The sequence below is a fragment of the Anomalospiza imberbis genome, chromosome 29 (assembly GCF_031753505.1).
Source record: "Anomalospiza imberbis isolate Cuckoo-Finch-1a 21T00152 chromosome 29, ASM3175350v1, whole genome shotgun sequence".
In the NCBI taxonomy this organism is placed as follows: Eukaryota; Metazoa; Chordata; class Aves; order Passeriformes; family Viduidae; genus Anomalospiza; species Anomalospiza imberbis.
In genome coordinates this window covers 1,098,680-1,117,071 of record NC_089709.1, presented here as the reverse complement: position 1 = coordinate 1,117,071, position 18,392 = coordinate 1,098,680, and the positions used below count along the sequence as shown (strand labels likewise).

Below are 18,392 nucleotides of genomic sequence, written 5' to 3'. Positions count from 1 at the left end.
GTGGCTTCGATTTCAGCCCGTGGAGAAAGCTGCCAGCTTTTTATGAGGAATTACAAGGGTTTGAGTGGCGTGGTAGTTGAGTTAACACAGGGTGAAAAAGAAGAATTTGGGGGTTTTTAGAATGGGGCACAAGATGGAGGGATTTGGGCGTGTCCTGGCCTTCTTCTCCTTCTTCTTGCCCTCCGTGTCTTGGTGGGATGGTGACACTTTTCTGTTGGTTTAAGGTAGAGATAAACTGTCCAACATAAATGACAGATATTGGCACGCTATTGTAAATATAATACACAGAGTTCTGAGTATAAACTGTAAACGCTGCCCGAGACTGGGGACAGAATGCCATGGGCGACCTGCTGGACAGAGCTCAGCAGGGCAGAGAGAGAATATTATAGATAAGGGAAAATAAACAACCTTGAGAAGCTGATCCTGCACACCCAGACTCCTCCTTTGGCTGCACGGGCTGGGAAACGAGGACGTTTACACTCTTGGGGTCACCCTGACACTGCAGACCCCGAGATGGGTGCTGCTGGTCCCTCCAGAGCTCCGTGCAGGGACAGGGACAACTGCCCCACGCAGGGATGGCACAGGCTGCCAGGGCCATTGCCCCTTGGAATCAGGAGTGGAGAATCCATTGCTTTTGAAAGAATCGACGCCAAATTCAATCCCTTAAAATAGCAGTGCCATAATCCGGGACAATCCTATTGCCTCAATTTAGGGACCAACGTCTGTCCTCGTGCCTGGACAGTGGTGACAGGCCCAGGGAAGTTGTTGGTGAGGTTAAATCGGGGTTATTTACAGAAATTATACTTGAATAAATGCTTAAGGAAGGTTTACATTGAAAATTACAGCAAATGCAGAGGTCTTTTCCAGCCTAAATAATTCCATGAGTCCAACCCCTCCCGGGACATGGAACTGTTCTCCCACCCCACCAGTCAGCCTGTGGGCAATGAAAAGTGTAACATTTCTGCAGAACAAAAGTTGCTTAAAATGTTTTACCTGCAAACCAAGGGTAAACATCCCACCAAGAAGCCCCAGAGATTTGGTTTGGGATTCATTTCATCAAAATGGCACAAGAAGGGGTTTGTCTTCCCTAAGGACAAGGGCAAAGACGGATTTAAAGAGGAGATGACACCCTGGGTTTGGTTAGTTCACAAATAAAATCCAAAAGCATTTCCAAGGAAACTGGACAATAACTGAAGCAGCACTTTCCAGACACTGAATCATTTAACAATAAAGCCAGAAATCAATCAAATGCAATTAAATCCCCATTTTTTTATACCATTTGCCATTATTGTGCGCATCCTTTGGCCAGGAGCACCCACACACTCCTTAAGGCATCACTTTGGATATGAGAAACAAAATCAGGCAAGAAATAAAAAATGTAAGAAAGAAAACACCGGAATTATATTTTTCTAGGCAAATCCCTATTTAAACCACTCAAATCTTTGGGGTTTGTGCATGTGCAAAACTCCCCAGCCTCCAGGAAAGAAGAGCCAAAGTGTTTGGAAGCGAAAAGCAAAATCTTGGCAGGAAATCGAAGGATTAAAGACGACAAAGGTGTCCGTCACTCTGAGAGGAAGTGGGGAGCCGCTTAATTGGAAGTGAAAGGCAGGACATACTCATTAATTAATTGTTATCCCCCGCTATAAATAGGGCTTTGGCAGCGGGGCAGTGCCTGGCCCCGGGTCAGCTCTGTCCTGCCGGGAATAGCACCTAATCCCAGCGTCCCGCTCCCGGGATTAGCGGGGCCGGGCTGGTCCCGGAGCACCAGCCTTGTCCATCCCGAGCTTCCAGGAGCAGCTCAGCGAAACTGAGTCACGTCCTTTGTCCCTGGGGACCCCAGGGGGAGCCTCGGGTGTGCCGAGCCTTCCTGGGAGCTCGGGGTGGGTCTGCGACGATTTGGGGATGCTTGGGGTGGTTTGGGTAGACCTGGAGGGGGTTTGTGGGCGTTTAGGATGGGTTTAGGGTGCATTTAGTGCGGGTTCGTGTTGTTTTCAGGTAGGTTTGGGTGGGTTTAACTGTGGGGTGAGGCCGGTTGGGCTCAGTGTCGAAGTGCTCCGCCCTCCCGAGCCATTTCCACTGCTCGGGTCCCCTCGGGAGGGGAAGGACGGGCCGGGACCCCGGGGGCGCGGCTGGCGGGGCCGCTCCCGCTGCCGGACTACAGCTCCCAGCAGGCGGCGGGGCCGGACGGGGCGGGGCCGAAGCGAGCCGAAGCCGGGCCGAAGCCGAGCCGAAGCCGGGCCGAAGCCGGGCCGAAGCGAGCCGAAGCCGGGCCGAAGCGAGCCGAAGCGAGCCGAAGCCGGGCCGAAGCCGGGCCGAAGCGAGCCGAAGCGAGCCGAAGCCGGGCCGAAGCCGGGCCGAAGCGAGCCGAAGCCGGGCCGAAGCGAGCCGAAGCCGGGCCGAAGCGAGCCGAAGCCGGGCCGAAGCGAGCCGAAGCGGGTCAGGGGCAGCCCGGTAGAGGAGCATCCCCGCCAAGATGAACGCGGTGCTGGCGGTCCGCCAGTACGTGTCCAAGATGATCGAGGACAGCGGTCCCGGCATGAAGGTGCTGCTGATGGACCGGGAGACGGTGAGCGGCTGGGCCGGGAGCGTGGAGGGCGGCGGGGCCGGGAGCCGGGCCCAGGGCCGCCGTGACGGGCGCGGTCCCCCTGCCGCCCTCAGACCGGCGCCGTGAGCGTGGTGTACACCCAGTCCGAGATCCTGCAGCGCGAGGTTTATCTCTTCGAGCGCCTCGACTCGCCCAGCAGGGAGCCCATGAAGCACCTCAAGGCCATCTGCTTCCTGCGGCCCACCAAGGTACGGGGCAGAGCGGGAGGAAACGGCCTCAGATCGTGCTGGGGAGGTTGAGGGTGGCTATTCGGGAAAATTCCTTCATGCAAAGGCTTGTTCAGCCCTGGCATCATGCAAAGGCCTGTTCAGCCCTGGCGCAGGGCAGTGGTGGGGCCACAGCCCCTGGAGTTGTTCAGATCCGTGTGGATGTGGCAGCTGGGGACAGGGGTCCGTGGTGGCCTTGGCAGTGCTGGTGGAATGGCTGGACACCAAGATCTCGGAGGCTTTTCCACCCCTAACGGTTCCGTGGTTCCGTATTCCTTAACTCTGCTCTTCCTGGTGCTGTTTCCATCCAGGAGAACGTGGAGCTCCTGGCGCAGGAGCTGCGGAGGCCCAAGTACAGCGCCTACTTCATCTGTGAGTATGAAGAGTGCGGGGCCCCTGGAGCTCCATAAATCTGGAACAGGCTCCGTGTCCCAGTGGGGATGGGACGGGCTCCACACCTCTGTGCAGATCCCACGGCGCCTTCCTGTGCCAGGCAGGGGCTTCCCACGTGTCCTGCTCGTGCCACGGAATGTTCCATGGGTTTGGGCGTGAGGCAGAATGACTCCAGCTGGTTTGGGGTTGGAGTCCAGTCCTGCAGCCCAGGAGTTAGTCAGTAGGATGCCAGGAGCTGGGTGAAGCGGCCTCTAGATGTCATTGTGGCTCTGCAGGACGCAGCGGGACCAGGCGCTGGGGAGATGGGCAGGGAATGAGTCGGGAGCATCCCTGGGAGGCGGCTCAGGATTCCAACACCTGCAGGTGCAGGGTTAGAGGGTCTCTGTGGGATCTGCTCCTGCTCCAGAGGGGATCAGACTGCCGTCCCACAGGGTCTGCATGGAGCCCCACTGTCCCTTCCCTGTTTCCTCCCAGATTTCAGCAACGTCATCAGCAAGAGCGATGTGAAGGCCTTGGCCGAGGCCGATGAGCAGGAGGTCGTGGCTGAAGTCCAGGTGAAGTTTGGATGTTTTAGGCAGATCCAAAAGCAAAGGGAAGGTGTGGGCTGCCAGACACTGGGAGCAGGAGGGCTGCTGTTCTCAACTGGTGCGTGCCAGGCCCGGGTGGGAGGAGGGATGCACACAAATGTGGGATGAAGAGGTAAAAGGCAGAAAAGATCTCACTTCTCTGTGCCCTGTGCTCTCACAGCTGCTGCTGTTTTTGGTGTCTCACAGGGTGCTGCCTAGTTCAAATCCGTGTGGATGTGGCACTTGGGGCAGGGGTTAGCGGTGGCCTTGGCGGTGCTGGAGGGACAGTTGGACTCAGTGGTCCTAAAGGGCTTTTCCAAAGTCAGTAATTCCACGATTCCACGTTGGTGGTGCTGGTGAAGAGCTGGGCACTGGAGCAATGCACAGTCCCAGTGGGAGGGGAGATCTCAGCGGGGTTGGGGGTTGGAGGGGTTTGGGGTGGAGGGAGGAAGGATGGTCTGAGCCAGTGTGTCCAGGTGGTGGTGGGGGGACTGGGTGGCTAGTGCTGGCCCATGGGGTCAGGGTCAGAGACGCAGGACTGTCCTGCTCCCCTCCCCAGGAGTTCTATGGCGACTACATTGCGGTGAACCCACACGTCTTCTCCCTGAACCTCCTGGGCTGCTGCCGGGTAGGAACACGGCGAGTTGTCCTTGCACTGGGTAACGTGTAGCCCTCATAACCCGGGGCACTGGGGGGCTGCTGGAGGGGAATGGGCCTTGGCAAGGAGAGGAACACCGGGCAGTTTGTGTTCAGCCCCTGGGAATCTGCTGCTCCAGTGCAGCTGTGCTTTCCTGTGAGACTTCAGGACTTAGAAACAAGGACGTGGGAAGGTTTGGGACCAGTGCATCCCTGTGAGGTGCAGCCTCTTCCTTCCAGGGCCGCAGCTGGGACCCGGCTCAGCTCACCAGGACAACCCAAGGGCTCACTGCTCTGCTCCTGTCCCTGAAGAAGTGCCCCATGATCCGGTACCAGCTCTCCTCAGAGCCAGCGAAGCGCTTGGCCGAGTGTGTGAAGGTGAGAGCACATCCCTTTAGGATGAATTCAGTCTTGGTTAGTTTTTTACATGTGGAGGGAAACAGCTGTTTTCAGTCAGTTCCTGTAAATTCCATCATTTCGAGGCCCAGCACTGGGCAGGTCATGGGCTGCTCTGCTCCCAGTACAGCATTCCTGGGAGCAGTGTCCCAGTTCCCTGGGGCCTTCAGCTCCTTCTGGCAGTGCAGACAAAGCAGCACAGTTGGGGTTTCACCCTCCCTTCCCTCTGTGCCTGAGTCCATGCTGAGAGGTGTCAGGGTCAGCTGGTGAGACTCCAACAGTGTGAAAATCCTTGTTCCCCTAGCCCAGCAGCCGAAGAGGTCTGGAATACGTGAAGTCGAGTTTCCAAGGTTGTTTATTCCTCCTCATCTATAATATTTTCTCTCTGACCTGCTGAGGTCCGCCTAGTACAGAAGCCATAGCAGTCTGCGTGCCCTCTTGGGTGGTGTTTACCTTTTATATCAAAAGTTATGCACAGTCTGTTTATAACAAAGCACCAATATCTAACATCTGTGTTGGACAGTGTGTCCCTGTCCTAAACCAATAGAAAAGTGTCACCATCACACCGAGACACGGAGGACAAGAAGAAGGAGAAGAAGGCTAGGACACGCCCAGATTCCTCCATCTGGTACCCCTGAATTCTAAAAAACCCCAAAATTCTACTTTTCCACCCTGTGTCAATTCACCTATCACACCACTCAAACCCTTGTAATTCCTCACACAGAGTTGGCAGCCTCCCCCACGGGCTAAAATCGAAGCCGCAGGTGTTTCTGACTTGGGGCCAAGATCCCCAAGCCCCGTGCCAGGGTCTGGAGCCAGCCAGGGCAGCCAGAGGGATGCGCTGGGCTCTGACAGAGGGGGAGCCTTTTCCAGGCGTTCGAGTGGGATTTTTCCCATTTCTCCACAGCAAGTGATCACGAAGGAGTACGAGCTGTTTGATTTCCGGCGCACCGAGGTCCCTCCCCTGCTCCTCATCCTGGACCGGTCGGACGATGCCATCACCCCGCTCCTGAACCAGGTGAGTCACACCCAGGTGTGCCAGGCTGGGGCAGGGGTGGGAGTCCTGCAGCAGCTGGAGTTCTACCCCCGTCAGGTCTTGGGTTGGATGTAGGAGAGAAAAGTGTTGCTTCCCACCCCCAACCGCTGCAAAATCCCTCTTTTATCCCCTGGCTAGGTTTTCCAGACCTGAGTGGGGGTTGTTTGTGCTGACTTTAGTGGCAGATGGACCAGCACCGTGGAAAACAGGGCCAGCAGCACCTCCACGTGGCTTCTGGAGCCCCAGTGCTTTGCAGGCCCAAGGGTTGTTTGTGGGGCTGTGGGCAGCACACAAGTGTCGAGTGACCTTGCCCTGCTGAGTCTCCCTCTGTTGTTGATGGCTGCTGGATTTGCTGGGAGCTGTTGGATTTATTTGTTCCATGCTGTGCTGCAGATCCTGGCAGGATCTGTTGGTCTCTCTTCATTTCTGCGGGGTTCCCTTGGAACCTGGGGATCAGGAGTTGCACCTGGGTGGGACCAGCAGCCCCAGAGCTGCTGTAACACCGGTTCTGCAGGAGCTGGAGGTGACATCTGTGTCACAGAGGGGTGTGGCTGTCACAGCCCAGCTCACACCTGGTTTGTGGTGTTTGGGACTGTGCTCAGCATCAGGCGTTATCTGCTGTTTCAGGATTTCCTATCCCAGAGAGATTCCCGGGGATGTAAATGGAGTGTTGGGCACGGCAGGGCTCTGATCAGCTGTCACCGTTCTCTCTGGGTTATTATTAGACTTCTCAGGATAAAAATAGAAACTCCTGATGTGCAGAAATGCTCTTGCCAGCAGAGCATGGAGGGAATTCTGCAGGGGAACTGTGGGACCTCTCCCTGCCTGGGCAGAAAGTTGTGGGGTTTGGTGGCCAACAGAGGTGTTGGAACAGGAATGTTAATCCCCGTCCCTTTTCAGTCTCTTTTGAAGGTACCTGCAGGAATTCCTGATCTAGTGGCATGTGTCCCTGCCGTGAACAGGATGGGTTTAATGTCCCTTCCAAGCCAAACCATCCCATGATACTGTGATTCTGGAATGGCCCTGGAAGGGGGAGGTTTCCCTCTGCACTGTCTCCCCATCTGATTATTTATCCGTGATGTTTATTTTCATCGGAATATCCTGGCTGCTCTGAGGGACGCACTCCCAAACTCTGCTGTGTGTCCTGGGGTAGCAGGAGCAGCTCTGGCTGGGTTCAGCTGAAATCCATTGATTTCCCAGTGCTGTGTCTCACCAAGGTCATCCCTTTGCCTTCCTCTGTCCCCTGGCAGTGGACGTACCAGGCCATGGTCCACGAGCTGCTGGGGATCAACAACAACCGCATCGACCTGTCCCGGGTGCCGGGGATCAGCAAGGACCTGCGGGAGGTCGTCCTGTCAGCTGAGAACGATGAGTTCTACGCCAACGTAGGTGTCCCAGGGAGGCTTCTCCAGCACCCAGACCTGGGGGTTTGCCACGGGAAAGGAGCTTCCCGATGACTTTGAGCCTCAGGGTGGGGATGTGCCATTTGTGGCCGCCAGTGTGCAGCACCAGTGACATCTGATGTGAGATTACATGGCCTAGAAAACGTGTTTGTGGTTTGATTTCAAACCCTGCTGCAGGTTTTGGGGGATGGAGGCACCTTCTCCCAGCTGCTCAAGGCTCTTGCTTGGTCAAGACTGTCTCAAATGAGTTTCCCTCTGCTTCCCATCTTGTTCCACACAGAACATGTACCTGAACTTCGCTGAGATTGGCACCAACATCAAGAACTTGATGGAGGATTTCCAGAGGAGGAAGCCAAAGGAGCAGCAGAAGCTGGAGTCCATAGCGGATATGAAGGTACGGGCAAAGTCCATCCCAGCTGTGTCCCATCCTTTAATGTTAGGAGTAAATAAAAAGTAGATCCCTCCCAGAAATCTCCTGGTAATGAGAGAAATCCTGTGGGCTCCTGGGATCAATGTGTCTGATCCACTGCACACCTGCAGAGAATTGCTGGGAATTTGTACAGTTTATGGCTGGCTGCACCCATCTTCTATCTCCTGCTTTGCCCTGGAAGCACCCACTGCCTCAGTTTCCCATCACAGGCCTTTGTGGAGAACTACCCTCAGTTCAAGAAGATGTCAGGCACAGTGTCCAAGCACGTGACAGTGGTGGGGGAGCTGTCCCGGCTCGTGGCGGAGCGGAACCTGCTGGAGGTGTCAGAGGTGGAGCAGGAGCTGGCCTGCCAGAATGACCATTCCAGTGCCCTCCAGGTACTCATCCTGGCTCTGGATCGGAGGGGTTTCATCCCATCACTCCCTTGGGAGTGGGGATTTGATGCTGGGAGGCAGTGGGAGCTCTGTGTGTGGATGCCCTGTGGGGAGGGACGCTGCATGTGGAATTGCTCCTCGGCGCTCAGCTCAGATGGGAATGAGTCATCGTTAATAACTGGCTTGAGAAGCATCTTTGCAAATCCTGTCCTTACATCCCACAATCCAACATTCTTTCATTATATTCAGCCAGTTGGCTTCTGGCAGGCATTAGGATAAAGCAACCTCAGATGCTATGCAGGAGCCGATGTGTTTGTTGGGCAGGAGAAGAGCTGGAATCCGTGGAATTGTCTTTACCTATTTTTTTAAGAAAAGCCGGTGGAAATACTCTTAGATCCAAGATTTCTTTGGCAGAGAGGCCTGGAAAAGCTGGAGGGAGGCTCTGTGACAGCTGAGTGTGGCCCCTTGTGCCGTGATCAGAGCAGGGTCTGGCAGAGTCAGGGGTGATGGATGTGGGCTGGTGTTCAGCAGCAGTTTTGGGATGGGGCTGGCTCAGAGCACTCACTTCTGAGAAATGATTCCTTGATTTTCAGTAGAGGAGGGGGATTCCCCACACATAAAAGATCCCTGCACAGCACTGGGGAAGCAGAGGGGTTGGGAAATGAGGAAAAGCATTTCCAGCAGGTTTGAGATCAGTTTCTTCCCCCGCTCTGTGACTCTGAACTCCAGGTGGGGGCCGAGGGGATAACACTGGAGTGTCCCCAGAGGTGGAATGTGCTGGCATCCCCTGGGCTGATGCTTCCCTGTGGACCAGCGAGTGTAGGGATGGGATTCCATAGCTGGTGTCTGGCAGGATTTACATGGCTGAGTATGGAACTGGGAATGCAGCCAGAAATGTGTTTGCTGGAAGCAGCCTCTGAGGTCCTCATGCTGTATCACTGTCTCCAGCTCAGGTTGTTGCAGTTTAAAAGTCAAATATTCCCAGTCTGCTCCCTCCCTGCACTGTGAGCCATGATTTTTGATGGAATATACACAGAACAGAGCTGGTGCCAGGTGAATCCTGGTGTTCCCGTGGTCACCTTGGTCCTGCTCTACACAAATGGCGTTTCTGCAGTTTTAGAGCAGAAATGCTGCCTCAGTTTCCTCAATTTCCATCCAGCCCTTTGCCTGAAAAGCCCTGTTGTATTTCTGGCAACCGAGGCCACTGGAAGATATGCAGCAGCTTGGAAATAAATGGAAACCCCTGTAGGTGGGATCTTTGTCCCTGCAGCCACCCCACCCTGGGCTGTCCCTGCTGCGGCTCCCACTGGCAGCAAGAGGGGCAAGGCCACGGGACAAGAAGCAGCAGCCAGAGCCTGGAATAAGGGTGGAATTGTTCTCCTCTGATGTCACTTCAGGGATTGTTGGATCTCTGGTGGCCTTGGCCCCCCCAGTCTGGGACATTTGGGTTCTTCCTCCCCTGGGCTCTCATTAACCCTGACACAGTGCATGAGGCCTGGGAGCTGAATGGAGGGTTGGAATCCCGGCTCCTCCCATGGACAATGGCTGTTCTGTTCTCTGCTTCCTGCTGGTCCTGGCACTGCCAGCACAGGAACCTCCTTGGGGCTCCGGCTCTCCCCTCACAGGTGAATTCCTGACCTTCAATGGTGAAATTCCTCCTCACCGCCAGGATTTTGTGCTGTGTTTTTAGTCAGCATCAGTTAAATAGATGCCAACAAACATCTGGGCCAGGGTGGTGAATCCAGCAGCAGATCAGGAGTGATAACAGATCCCTGCTCTTTCCTGTAGCTGGGATCTCTCTTTCCATGCTTTAATTCCTTCCCTCCTTTTCTTCCAAATGTGCCGTTTATTCCTCCACCTCTCACATCCAAGGATTTGCTGAGACTTTGTTGCCTTCCAAAAAGGAAATGGAGTTGGGGGGATTGCCTGAGGGTTTTGCAGCCAGTATAGTCATGGAACCTGTGGGGTGGCTCTGCTTGAACTGGAAAGACCCAGGCAGAGCTTGGAGGTGTCAGTGCCTGTGCACAACTTCCCCCTCCTGCAGCTCCACAAGGGGCTCAGGACCCATCAGAGGCGCGTTGTGAATTCCCAGTTCCGTGGAAAGACCCAAAACCGACTGGTACTCCAGTAAATCCTCCTGTGAAACGCCTGAGGAAGCCGGGCTGTGGGGTTTATGCCACAACTGGATCCTCTTGCACGGCCCCTGTGGCTGTGTTGTCGCTGGGCAGCGACACCAGTGAAACCAGTCTGATAAGTGACTGATAAATGACTGGTAAGACGGTGCCACCAATGAAGGCAGTGGGCACCGGGGCAGTCCGGCATGGCCCTGAGCAGTGCCGTGTGTCCCGCAGAGCGTGCGGCGGCTGCTGCAGAGCCCGCGGGTGTCGGAGCTGGACGCGGCACGGCTGGTGATGCTCTACGCGCTGCGCTACGAGCGCCACGCCAGCAGCGGCCTCCCAACGCTGCTGGAGGAGCTGCGCGGCCGCGGCGGCACCGACAGGTACCGCAAGGTAACCCCGGGGTGGGGCAGGGGAGGGCAGGGGCAGGTACTGCCAAGTAACCTCGGGGTGGGGCAGGACAGGTACCACCAGGTAACCCCGGGGTGGGGCAGGACGGGGTGCAGGTATCGCCAGGTAACCCCAGGATGGGGCAGGATGGAGGCAGGTACTGCGGGGTAACCCCGGGGTGGAGCAGGGCAGGACGGGGGGCAGGTACCACCAGGTAACCCTGGGGTGGAGCAGGGCAGGACGGGGGGCAGGTACCACCAGGTAACCCTGGGGTGGAGCAGGGCAGGACGGGGGGCAGGTACCACCAGGTAACCCCGGGGTGGAGCAGGGCAGGACGGGGGGCAGGTACCACCAGGTAACCCTGGGGTGGAGCAGGGCAGGACGGGGGGCAGGTACCACCAGGTAACCCTGGGGTGGAGCAGGGCAGGACAGGGGGCAGGTACCACCAGGTAACCCTGGGGTGGAGCAGGGCAGGGGGCAGGGACAGGTACCACCAGGTAACCCTGGGGTGGAGCAGGGCAGGACGGGGGGCAGGTACCACCAGGTAACCCTGGGGTGGAGCAGGGCAGGACGGGGGGCAGGTACCACCAGGTAACCCTGGGGTGGGGCAGGACAGGGGGCAGGTACCACCAGGTAACCCTGGGGTGGGGCAGGGCAGGACGGGGGGCAGGTACCACCAGGTAACCCTGGGGTGGAGCAGGGCAGGGGGCAGGGACAGGTACCACCAGGTAACCCTGGGGTGGAGCAGGGCAGGACGGGGGGCAGGTACCACCAGGTAACCCTGGGGTGGAGCAGGGCAGGACGGGGGGCAGGTACCACCAGGTAACCCTGGGGTGGGGCAGGGCAGGACGGGGGGCAGGTACCACCAGGTAACCCTGGGGTGGAGCAGGGCAGGGGGCAGGGACAGGTACCACCAGGTAACCCTGGGGTGGAGCAGGGCAGGACGGGGGGCAGGTACCACCAGGTAACCCTGGGGTGGGGCAGGACAGGGGGCAGGTACCACCAGGTAACCCCGGGGTGGGGCAGGACAGGGGGCAGGTACCACCAGGTAACCCCGGGGTGGGGCAGGACAGGGGGCAGGTACCACCAGGTAACCCTGGGGTGGGGCAGGGCAGGACGGGGGGCAGGTACCACCAGGTAACCCTGGGGTGGAGCAGGGCAGGGGGCAGGGACAGGTACCACCAGGTAACCCTGGGTTGGAGCAGGGCAGGACGGGGGGCAGGTACCACCAGGTAACCCTGGGGTGGAGCAGGGCAGGACGGGGGGCAGGTACCACCAGGTAACCCCGGGGTGGGGCAGGACAGGGGGCAGGTACCACCAGGTAACCCCGGGGTGGGGCAGGACAGGGGGCAGGTACCACCAGGTAACCCTGGGGTGGAGCAGGATGGGGGGACAGGTACTGCGGGGTAACCCCAGGGTGGGGCAGGACGGGGGGCAGGTACCACCAGGTAACCCTGGGGTGGAGCAGGGCAGGACGGGGGGCAGGTACCACCAGGTAACCCTGGGGTGGAGCAGGACAGGACGGGGGGCAGGTACCACCAGGTAACCCTGGGGTGGAGCAGGACAGGGGGCAGGGACAGGTACCACCAGGTAACCCTGGGGTGGGGCAGGGCAGGACGGGGGGCAGGTACCACCAGGTAACCCCGGGGTGGGGCAGGACAGGGGGCAGGTACCACCAGGTAACCCTGGGGTGGGGCAGGAAAGGGGGCAGGTACCACCAGGTAACCCCGGGGTGGAGCAGGACAGGACAGGGGGCAGGTACCACCAGGTAACCCCGGGGTGGGGCAGGACAGGGGGCAGGTACCACCAGGTAACCCCGGGGTGGGGCAGGGCAGGACGGGGGGCAGGTACCACCAGGTAACCCTGGGGTGGGGCAGGACAGGGGGCAGGTACTGCCAGGTAACCCCGGGGCAGCTCTGGTGTCCCACAGGATGGGGGAATCGCTGCTGTTTGGGGTGAAACCTGCCTGCTCCGGGTCAGCCCAGGGCTGTGTTGTTTGTTGTGCAGAGCTCTGAGCTTGGCTGGGACCTGTGGGTGTGGCTTTAAAAGGTGTTTTAAATGAGTGACTCGATTTCCATTTCCGAAATCAGTGATGTTGGGGGTTGGACTCCAGAGGTCCCTTCCACTCCTGACTAGTCTGTGCTTCTGTGATATTATGAAGGATTTAATAAAGAAGGGACGGCAGGAGCCTGCTGGGAGGGGAGTGAGGCACGTACATGAGCCTGGGATGTGCTTCCTCTCTTCTTTTCCTCCCCCACTTTCCCCAGCTTCTGCAGCACAGGCAGTGGCTGCAGCGAGGGGCTGGGGATGGAGAGGAGCTGGCAGGGAGGGAAGGGAACAGGCGGCAGTGCCAGGAGCAGCTGGGGAGGAGGTGGAGGAGCGGGATGATGTCACCTCGTGTGGAGGAGCCGATGTCGCTGCTGCAGGCGATGGAGATGAAGCCTCTCCTCAAGCAGGAGGGTCTGGGGAGCGTGGGTGTGCTGCTGCTCTGCCCCCTCACCTCCATGTGCAGTTCCATTGGGATCGCCTCCGTGGCGCCTTGTCCCCATTCCACACCTCCACGAGGTGTCTGCAGTGACTCCTCACCACAGCCTGGAAGGAGCTGCCAGGCTGACGGGGCTCCTGCCCTCTCCCTGCACAGCTGGTGTCTGCCGTGGTGGAGTACGGAGGGAAGCGTGTGCGAGGCAGTGACCTGTTCAGTCCCAAGGACGCCGTGGCCATCACCAAGCAGTTCCTCAAAGGCCTGAAGGTACCGAGATGCCTTGGGGAAATGGGGACAGACTCAACCAAAAGTGCAACCCAGAGGAGGAGCAGGGCTGGCAGGAATGCTGTGGGCTGTTGGCTCGGTGGCTTCAGGGCCTGATTCCGCTGAGAACAACGGGAGTGAGCTGCTGGAGAGCTTCTCAATCCTAAATTCAGGGGTAGTACCTGCTGTGCCTCTGCTGATCCTCCTTCCTTGCTGGGCCACTTCCTAAAGAGCTTCTCTCTGGCCGCAGGGCATCGAGAACGTGTACACCCAGCACCAGCCCCTGCTCCAGGAAACCCTGGACCAGCTCATCAAGGGAAAGCTCAAGGACAGCCAATATCCCTACCTGGGCCCCAACACACTCCGGGACAGGTACGTGGGGCCTTTGGGGCAGAGCCTGCACTGGGACACACTGGCTGCCCCTGGCACTGGGACATCCCTGCTGTCCCCACAGCAGGGTTGGACTGATGATGAACAGAACTGGGGCTTGGCACAGAAATCTCTTGATTGTGGAGGTCTTGTGTCCCCAAGAATGTTCCCTGGAGCAGGACTGGGGTATGTCTCATTGAGCCTTGCTGGCTCGGAGGTGCCATTCCCTTTGGGTGGCTCAGGTGAAGGATGAAGCCCTTCCTCATCAGAGCTGGCTCTGTGATGGTGTTTAGGGACTGCCAAAAATAGTCCAGCTGCAGCTCTCCTGGCCTGAGCCAGTACTGTTCCCAATGGAAACGGGATCCTGCTGGAGAGGGTCATGCAGACCTAACCCAGACTCTGAGGAGACAGGCTTTGGGTGCTTAGTGGTGATACAGATCACATTGGGAAAGGACTGCACTCACCTTTCCCATGAGTTTTCCCTGCTTTCCCACATCCCCTTGGGCAGGGAGGAAGTGGTGTGGGGATCCATGGAGATCTAGTGGCCAACATGTTCCCTCTGTTCCTGTGTCCTAACCAGGCAGGAGCAGCTTTGCTTCAGGTCATGCTGTCCAAACAGTGATCCAAGAAAGAAATCCCTGGTGTTGGTCCTTCCAAGGGATTGGGAGGGTGGTTACAGGAGAAGGAAGGAGCAGCTCACTTGAAAGCAGGATGTGCACAGCACACCTGAGTTTGTGTTGGGATGGAGGAAGGTGCTTCCCTCCTTCCCTCCTTTCCCCCCTTCCTCTTGCTTGGCTGCCCTCGACCATCCCACATTTCCCTGCTGGCTGGGAAATGTCCCCTCAGGTGAACTGAGGCACAAATCCTGGCAGTTCGTGATCAGTCACAAGCCCTGAGCCTGGGAGCTCCAAGGCAGCACAGCTCCTGCAGCCTGTGTCCTTGCCTGACTCCAGAATCGATCCTGATTTCCCAGCCCCAGCAGATCATGCATTAAACATGGCACGTGGATCCACAGGGACCGGGGTGATGCTGCTGGAGGCTGCTCAGGGCTGTGGGTAAAAGTTTAGGAGAGGAGATGTTTTGGGGGATTCAGTGGGTTGTTTTCAGCTCCGAGCCCGGCATGTCACAGGGATGAGGGAGGGTCTAGAGGAGGCACCCTCAGGATCATGGAGTGCAGGATTTATCCTTGGCTTTGTCTGATCCCAACTCAGTATTTGTGGCTGCTCCATCCCAGAAAGTGTCCAAGGCTAGGTTGGACAGGGGCTTGGATCCACCTGGTCTGGTGGAAGGTCAGATGAGCTTTGAGGTCCCTTCAAGCCAAACCATTCCATGATTTGTGCCTTCATCCCAGGCCTCAGGACATTATCGTGTTCCTCATCGGAGGGGCCACCTACGAGGAGGCTCTGGCTGTGTTCAACCTGAACCGCTCTAACCCCGGCGTCCGCATCGTCCTGGGTGGGACCACCATCCACAACACCAGGAGGTAAAATCCACCCCTCTGCAGATCCTGCCCGTGAAACTGCTGGCACGGCAGGAATTTGGGATGCCTGGGGGATCCCCACATGGAAGTGGGTGTCAGTGCTCCGGACCCAGCTGTGCTCATGGTGGCTCTGGGACAGATCCCTGAGCTGGAGGTTTAACTTGCATTTCCATGAGTTCAAGGGCAGGCAAGTAGAGTTTTCTGCAGAGTTTTTCTAGTTCATAACAATGGGAAGCCAGGGCACCTCATGTGAATCCAGCACTGAATGAACCTGCAGCTGCTTTGCTGGAGGTGGGCAAAGATCCCTGTCGGTATGGAATTCCCAGTAGGAAATGTCTGGTTTATAAATACAAATAACTTTTCCTGGACCCAAATTACTGACTTTGGGCACAGGTAAGAATTGAGGCCGTAGTGGGAATTGCTTCCCGTCGGCATAGCTTGCTGCTGGCCAGGCAGGAGAGCAGGAATTCTCTCCAGATTCCCAGTGCTCAGTGTGGGATGGTGGGAAAATCCTGAGCTGCTGCTGAAGCTCAGGATCTGCAGCTCCATCATTGGATCTGCTTGGATTGTAGAAGCCACCCGGGCTGGTTTGGGCTCTGCTGCTGTGCAGTCCCTGAATTATTTACAGAAAAGCTGGGATTCTGTATCCAAATTTGCATTTTAAAGAATGAAGTAGGGAACAAAAAAAAAATAAAAAAAAAAAGGAAAATAAAAGGCTGGTGCTTTGGAACGGCTGGATGTGGCCCGGTCCTGCCTGGGGAGGACAGCAAAGGGCCTGTTCTGAAAGAGCCCTGTCCCAAATGATCCATTTTCTCTTGGATAAGGTTTCCCTGAGGATGGAAGGACAAAAAAACTGTCTCCTGTCCACTGTTATCCACGATTTCAGCACAGTGCCCTAGGATCAGGGATATCTCAGCACATCCATAAGGTGTCTGATACGAGGAAAGCCAGGTTTAGTGTGTCCCAACCCCTCACGTAATCCATGGCCTTGCTGATTCCTGTGGGATTAGGGCAGATATGTCACCAGAAACAAGGGGATTTGGGTGTTAATTCGCTGAGCAGCCGTGTAAGCACCTAATCCCGGTCCCATTGTTCTTATTCCCTGCTGGAACTGGGACCAACATCTGTGGGCCCAGAGGGGCGGCCCAAAGGATGGAGAATCCGCTCTGCTCCTAGGGATTCCAGAGCAATTCCACAGGGTTTGGAGGAGAAAGGGTTACAAAGGATCAATAATCGGATAAAAAGGGTTTGCCAGGAACATCTGGTGCTGGGGCTGACTCATCCTGGGCAGGTTGGGATGAACCTGCTGGGACTAATCCCAGGATGTGGGGCCTGACCCAGTTACCCAGTTACAGCCACAGTGGTGGCACGGGATCCTCCTGGGGACCCTCCTCACTGCACAAGGCTCATTTCTCCTGAGAGTTCCATCTCCAGGCCCTGGTTGGGTGGAGCAGCTGTGGAGGTACCTGCAGATGCCTGTGCTGGGTCCTCACCTGTTCCTCAGGTGAGGAACAGCAGCCTCACCAGGGGGGATTTGTGCTGTGGTGCAGCTCATCCCTGGAGGGCAGGGATTTGTGCTGTGGTGCAGCTCATCCCTGGAGGGCAGGTGGGAGTTTGGATCTTGCCTCCAGTCGCTCCAGACTGGGAATGTGCTCAGAGAGGCCGTGCCAAAGGACCCTGAGGTGTCATTGGTCACAGGCACAACCTGCTCCAGACAGCACAGAACCAGAGACCCGAAAACCACCAGTCATTCCCTGCCAGAGCTCAGTTCTGCCTGGTTCTAGTGCCTAAAAATAACCTGGAGGAGGGAGAGCTCGGGCTGGAACACAAAGCCAGGTGCCAGAGCCTGTGCCAGAGCTGGTGCCACCGTGGGCAGTGCCCTGGCTGTGCCCCCTCCCAGCTGTGTCTGAGGGGACTCAGAGCTGGGTGTTGCTGCAGGGTTTTGCAGATTTGAGGGTTTTACTATTTTTCAAGCCCCTCAAGATTCACAACCTGGGCAGGAAGAGCTGCTCCAGTCCCAGATTAGGGGAATCCCATTTCTGTAGGATTTGTGGCATATCTTGGTTTGTATTTCTTTATCTTTTGGGGTATTTTTTTAAGCACTGCTGTTGAGATCACCTGATCAGCACACTGAGGGATGAGTCAGCCTGGGAATGGCCGTGGTGCCAGAGGAACCGTCCTTGGGCAGCATCCTTCCAGCTGGGAGCATTCCCATCTTTGGGAGCTGCTCCCAGCTGTGGGTGTGTGATGCCAGCAGGCCTGAGGCTTGTGCTGGGGACAGTCACAGCCCCTCTGGCCTTGGACACCTCTGGGACAAGTATCAGGGTGCCATGAGCAGATCTCTGGCCCTTGTCCCACTGACCTGAACCTTTCCTGGCAGCTTCCTGGAGGAGGTCACAGCCGCAGGATTCCGTGGTCGAAGCACTGACAGCTCCCAGGTCCCACCAAGGTCCAGCAGCCGACGGTGAATCCTGAAGGAATGAGTACTTTTTTGAACATTCAGAGCTTTCCCAGAGCAGGATGTTCCTGCCCTGCAGCTGGAGCTTCCCCTCCACACCCAGAACGGCAGCGAACGCTGGAGCTGGCACTAGCCCAACGGCAAGGATGTGCCCCCACTGCAGCTCCTCATTGTCCCCTCACAAAGAGCTCCAGGACTGGGATGGTCACCTGAGGAGAGCCTAGGAAAGCCCTTGAATCCCTGCAGCTCCTGGCTCTTTACGGGACGCACGGGATGAGTCCCGTGAGGAGCCCAGCGATGCTGCGCCGTGCTGGGGGAGCAGCTGTGGGGGTGTGGCTGGTGGGCACAGGAGCCCTTTGCTCTGTTGTCTGTATATGTTGAATCCTATTAAATCCCCCACTTTGGCTGAATCTGTCTGCTAGATGATTCCCACTTTCCCTTTCCCAAGGCCACAAGGTGCGGTTACAGCCTGAGCCTCCACGCGAGCTTTTGCTCCCCTCCAGGACCACACCAAGGAACCTGCAAGTGAGTTTCCAGCTCTGCTCCCTGGCCTCTAATCAGCACTTGATTGGGAATTAACAAGCCAGATCAAATGAAATGAGCTCCTAAATCCCTGGGAATTATCTTGGCATCACAACTAAGTCCCATTGATGTGGGAGAGAGCAAAGCCCTGCAGGGAGGAGGGGACGTGGCCCTGGGGGTCAGCTCTTTGGGGAAGGGAGGGGAGAACAAAGCCTGTGTTGGGGGGGGGGGGATTCTCTGCCCACAGCCAGGGTGGAACTGGGTG

General features: G+C 57.1%; 1 protein-coding gene across 1 annotated transcript; it reads left to right on the top strand.

The window, feature by feature from the left end:
* The first annotated feature begins 2,301 nt into the window (after positions 1–2,301).
* VPS45 (vacuolar protein sorting 45 homolog) lies at positions 2,302–18,015 on the top strand. The gene is made up of 15 exons (XM_068174950.1): positions 2,302–2,566; positions 2,659–2,793; positions 3,123–3,183; positions 3,679–3,758; positions 4,330–4,398; positions 4,647–4,784; positions 5,710–5,820; positions 7,089–7,223; positions 7,522–7,635; positions 7,881–8,048; positions 10,397–10,555; positions 13,194–13,301; positions 13,549–13,670; positions 15,019–15,150; positions 17,528–18,015. Exons 1-15 carry the CDS (start codon positions 2,474–2,476, stop codon positions 17,613–17,615), a joined length of 1,713 nt encoding a protein of 570 aa, XP_068031051.1. The 5' UTR covers positions 2,302–2,473; the 3' UTR covers positions 17,616–18,015.
* Positions 18,016–18,392: the final 377 nt, after the last annotated feature.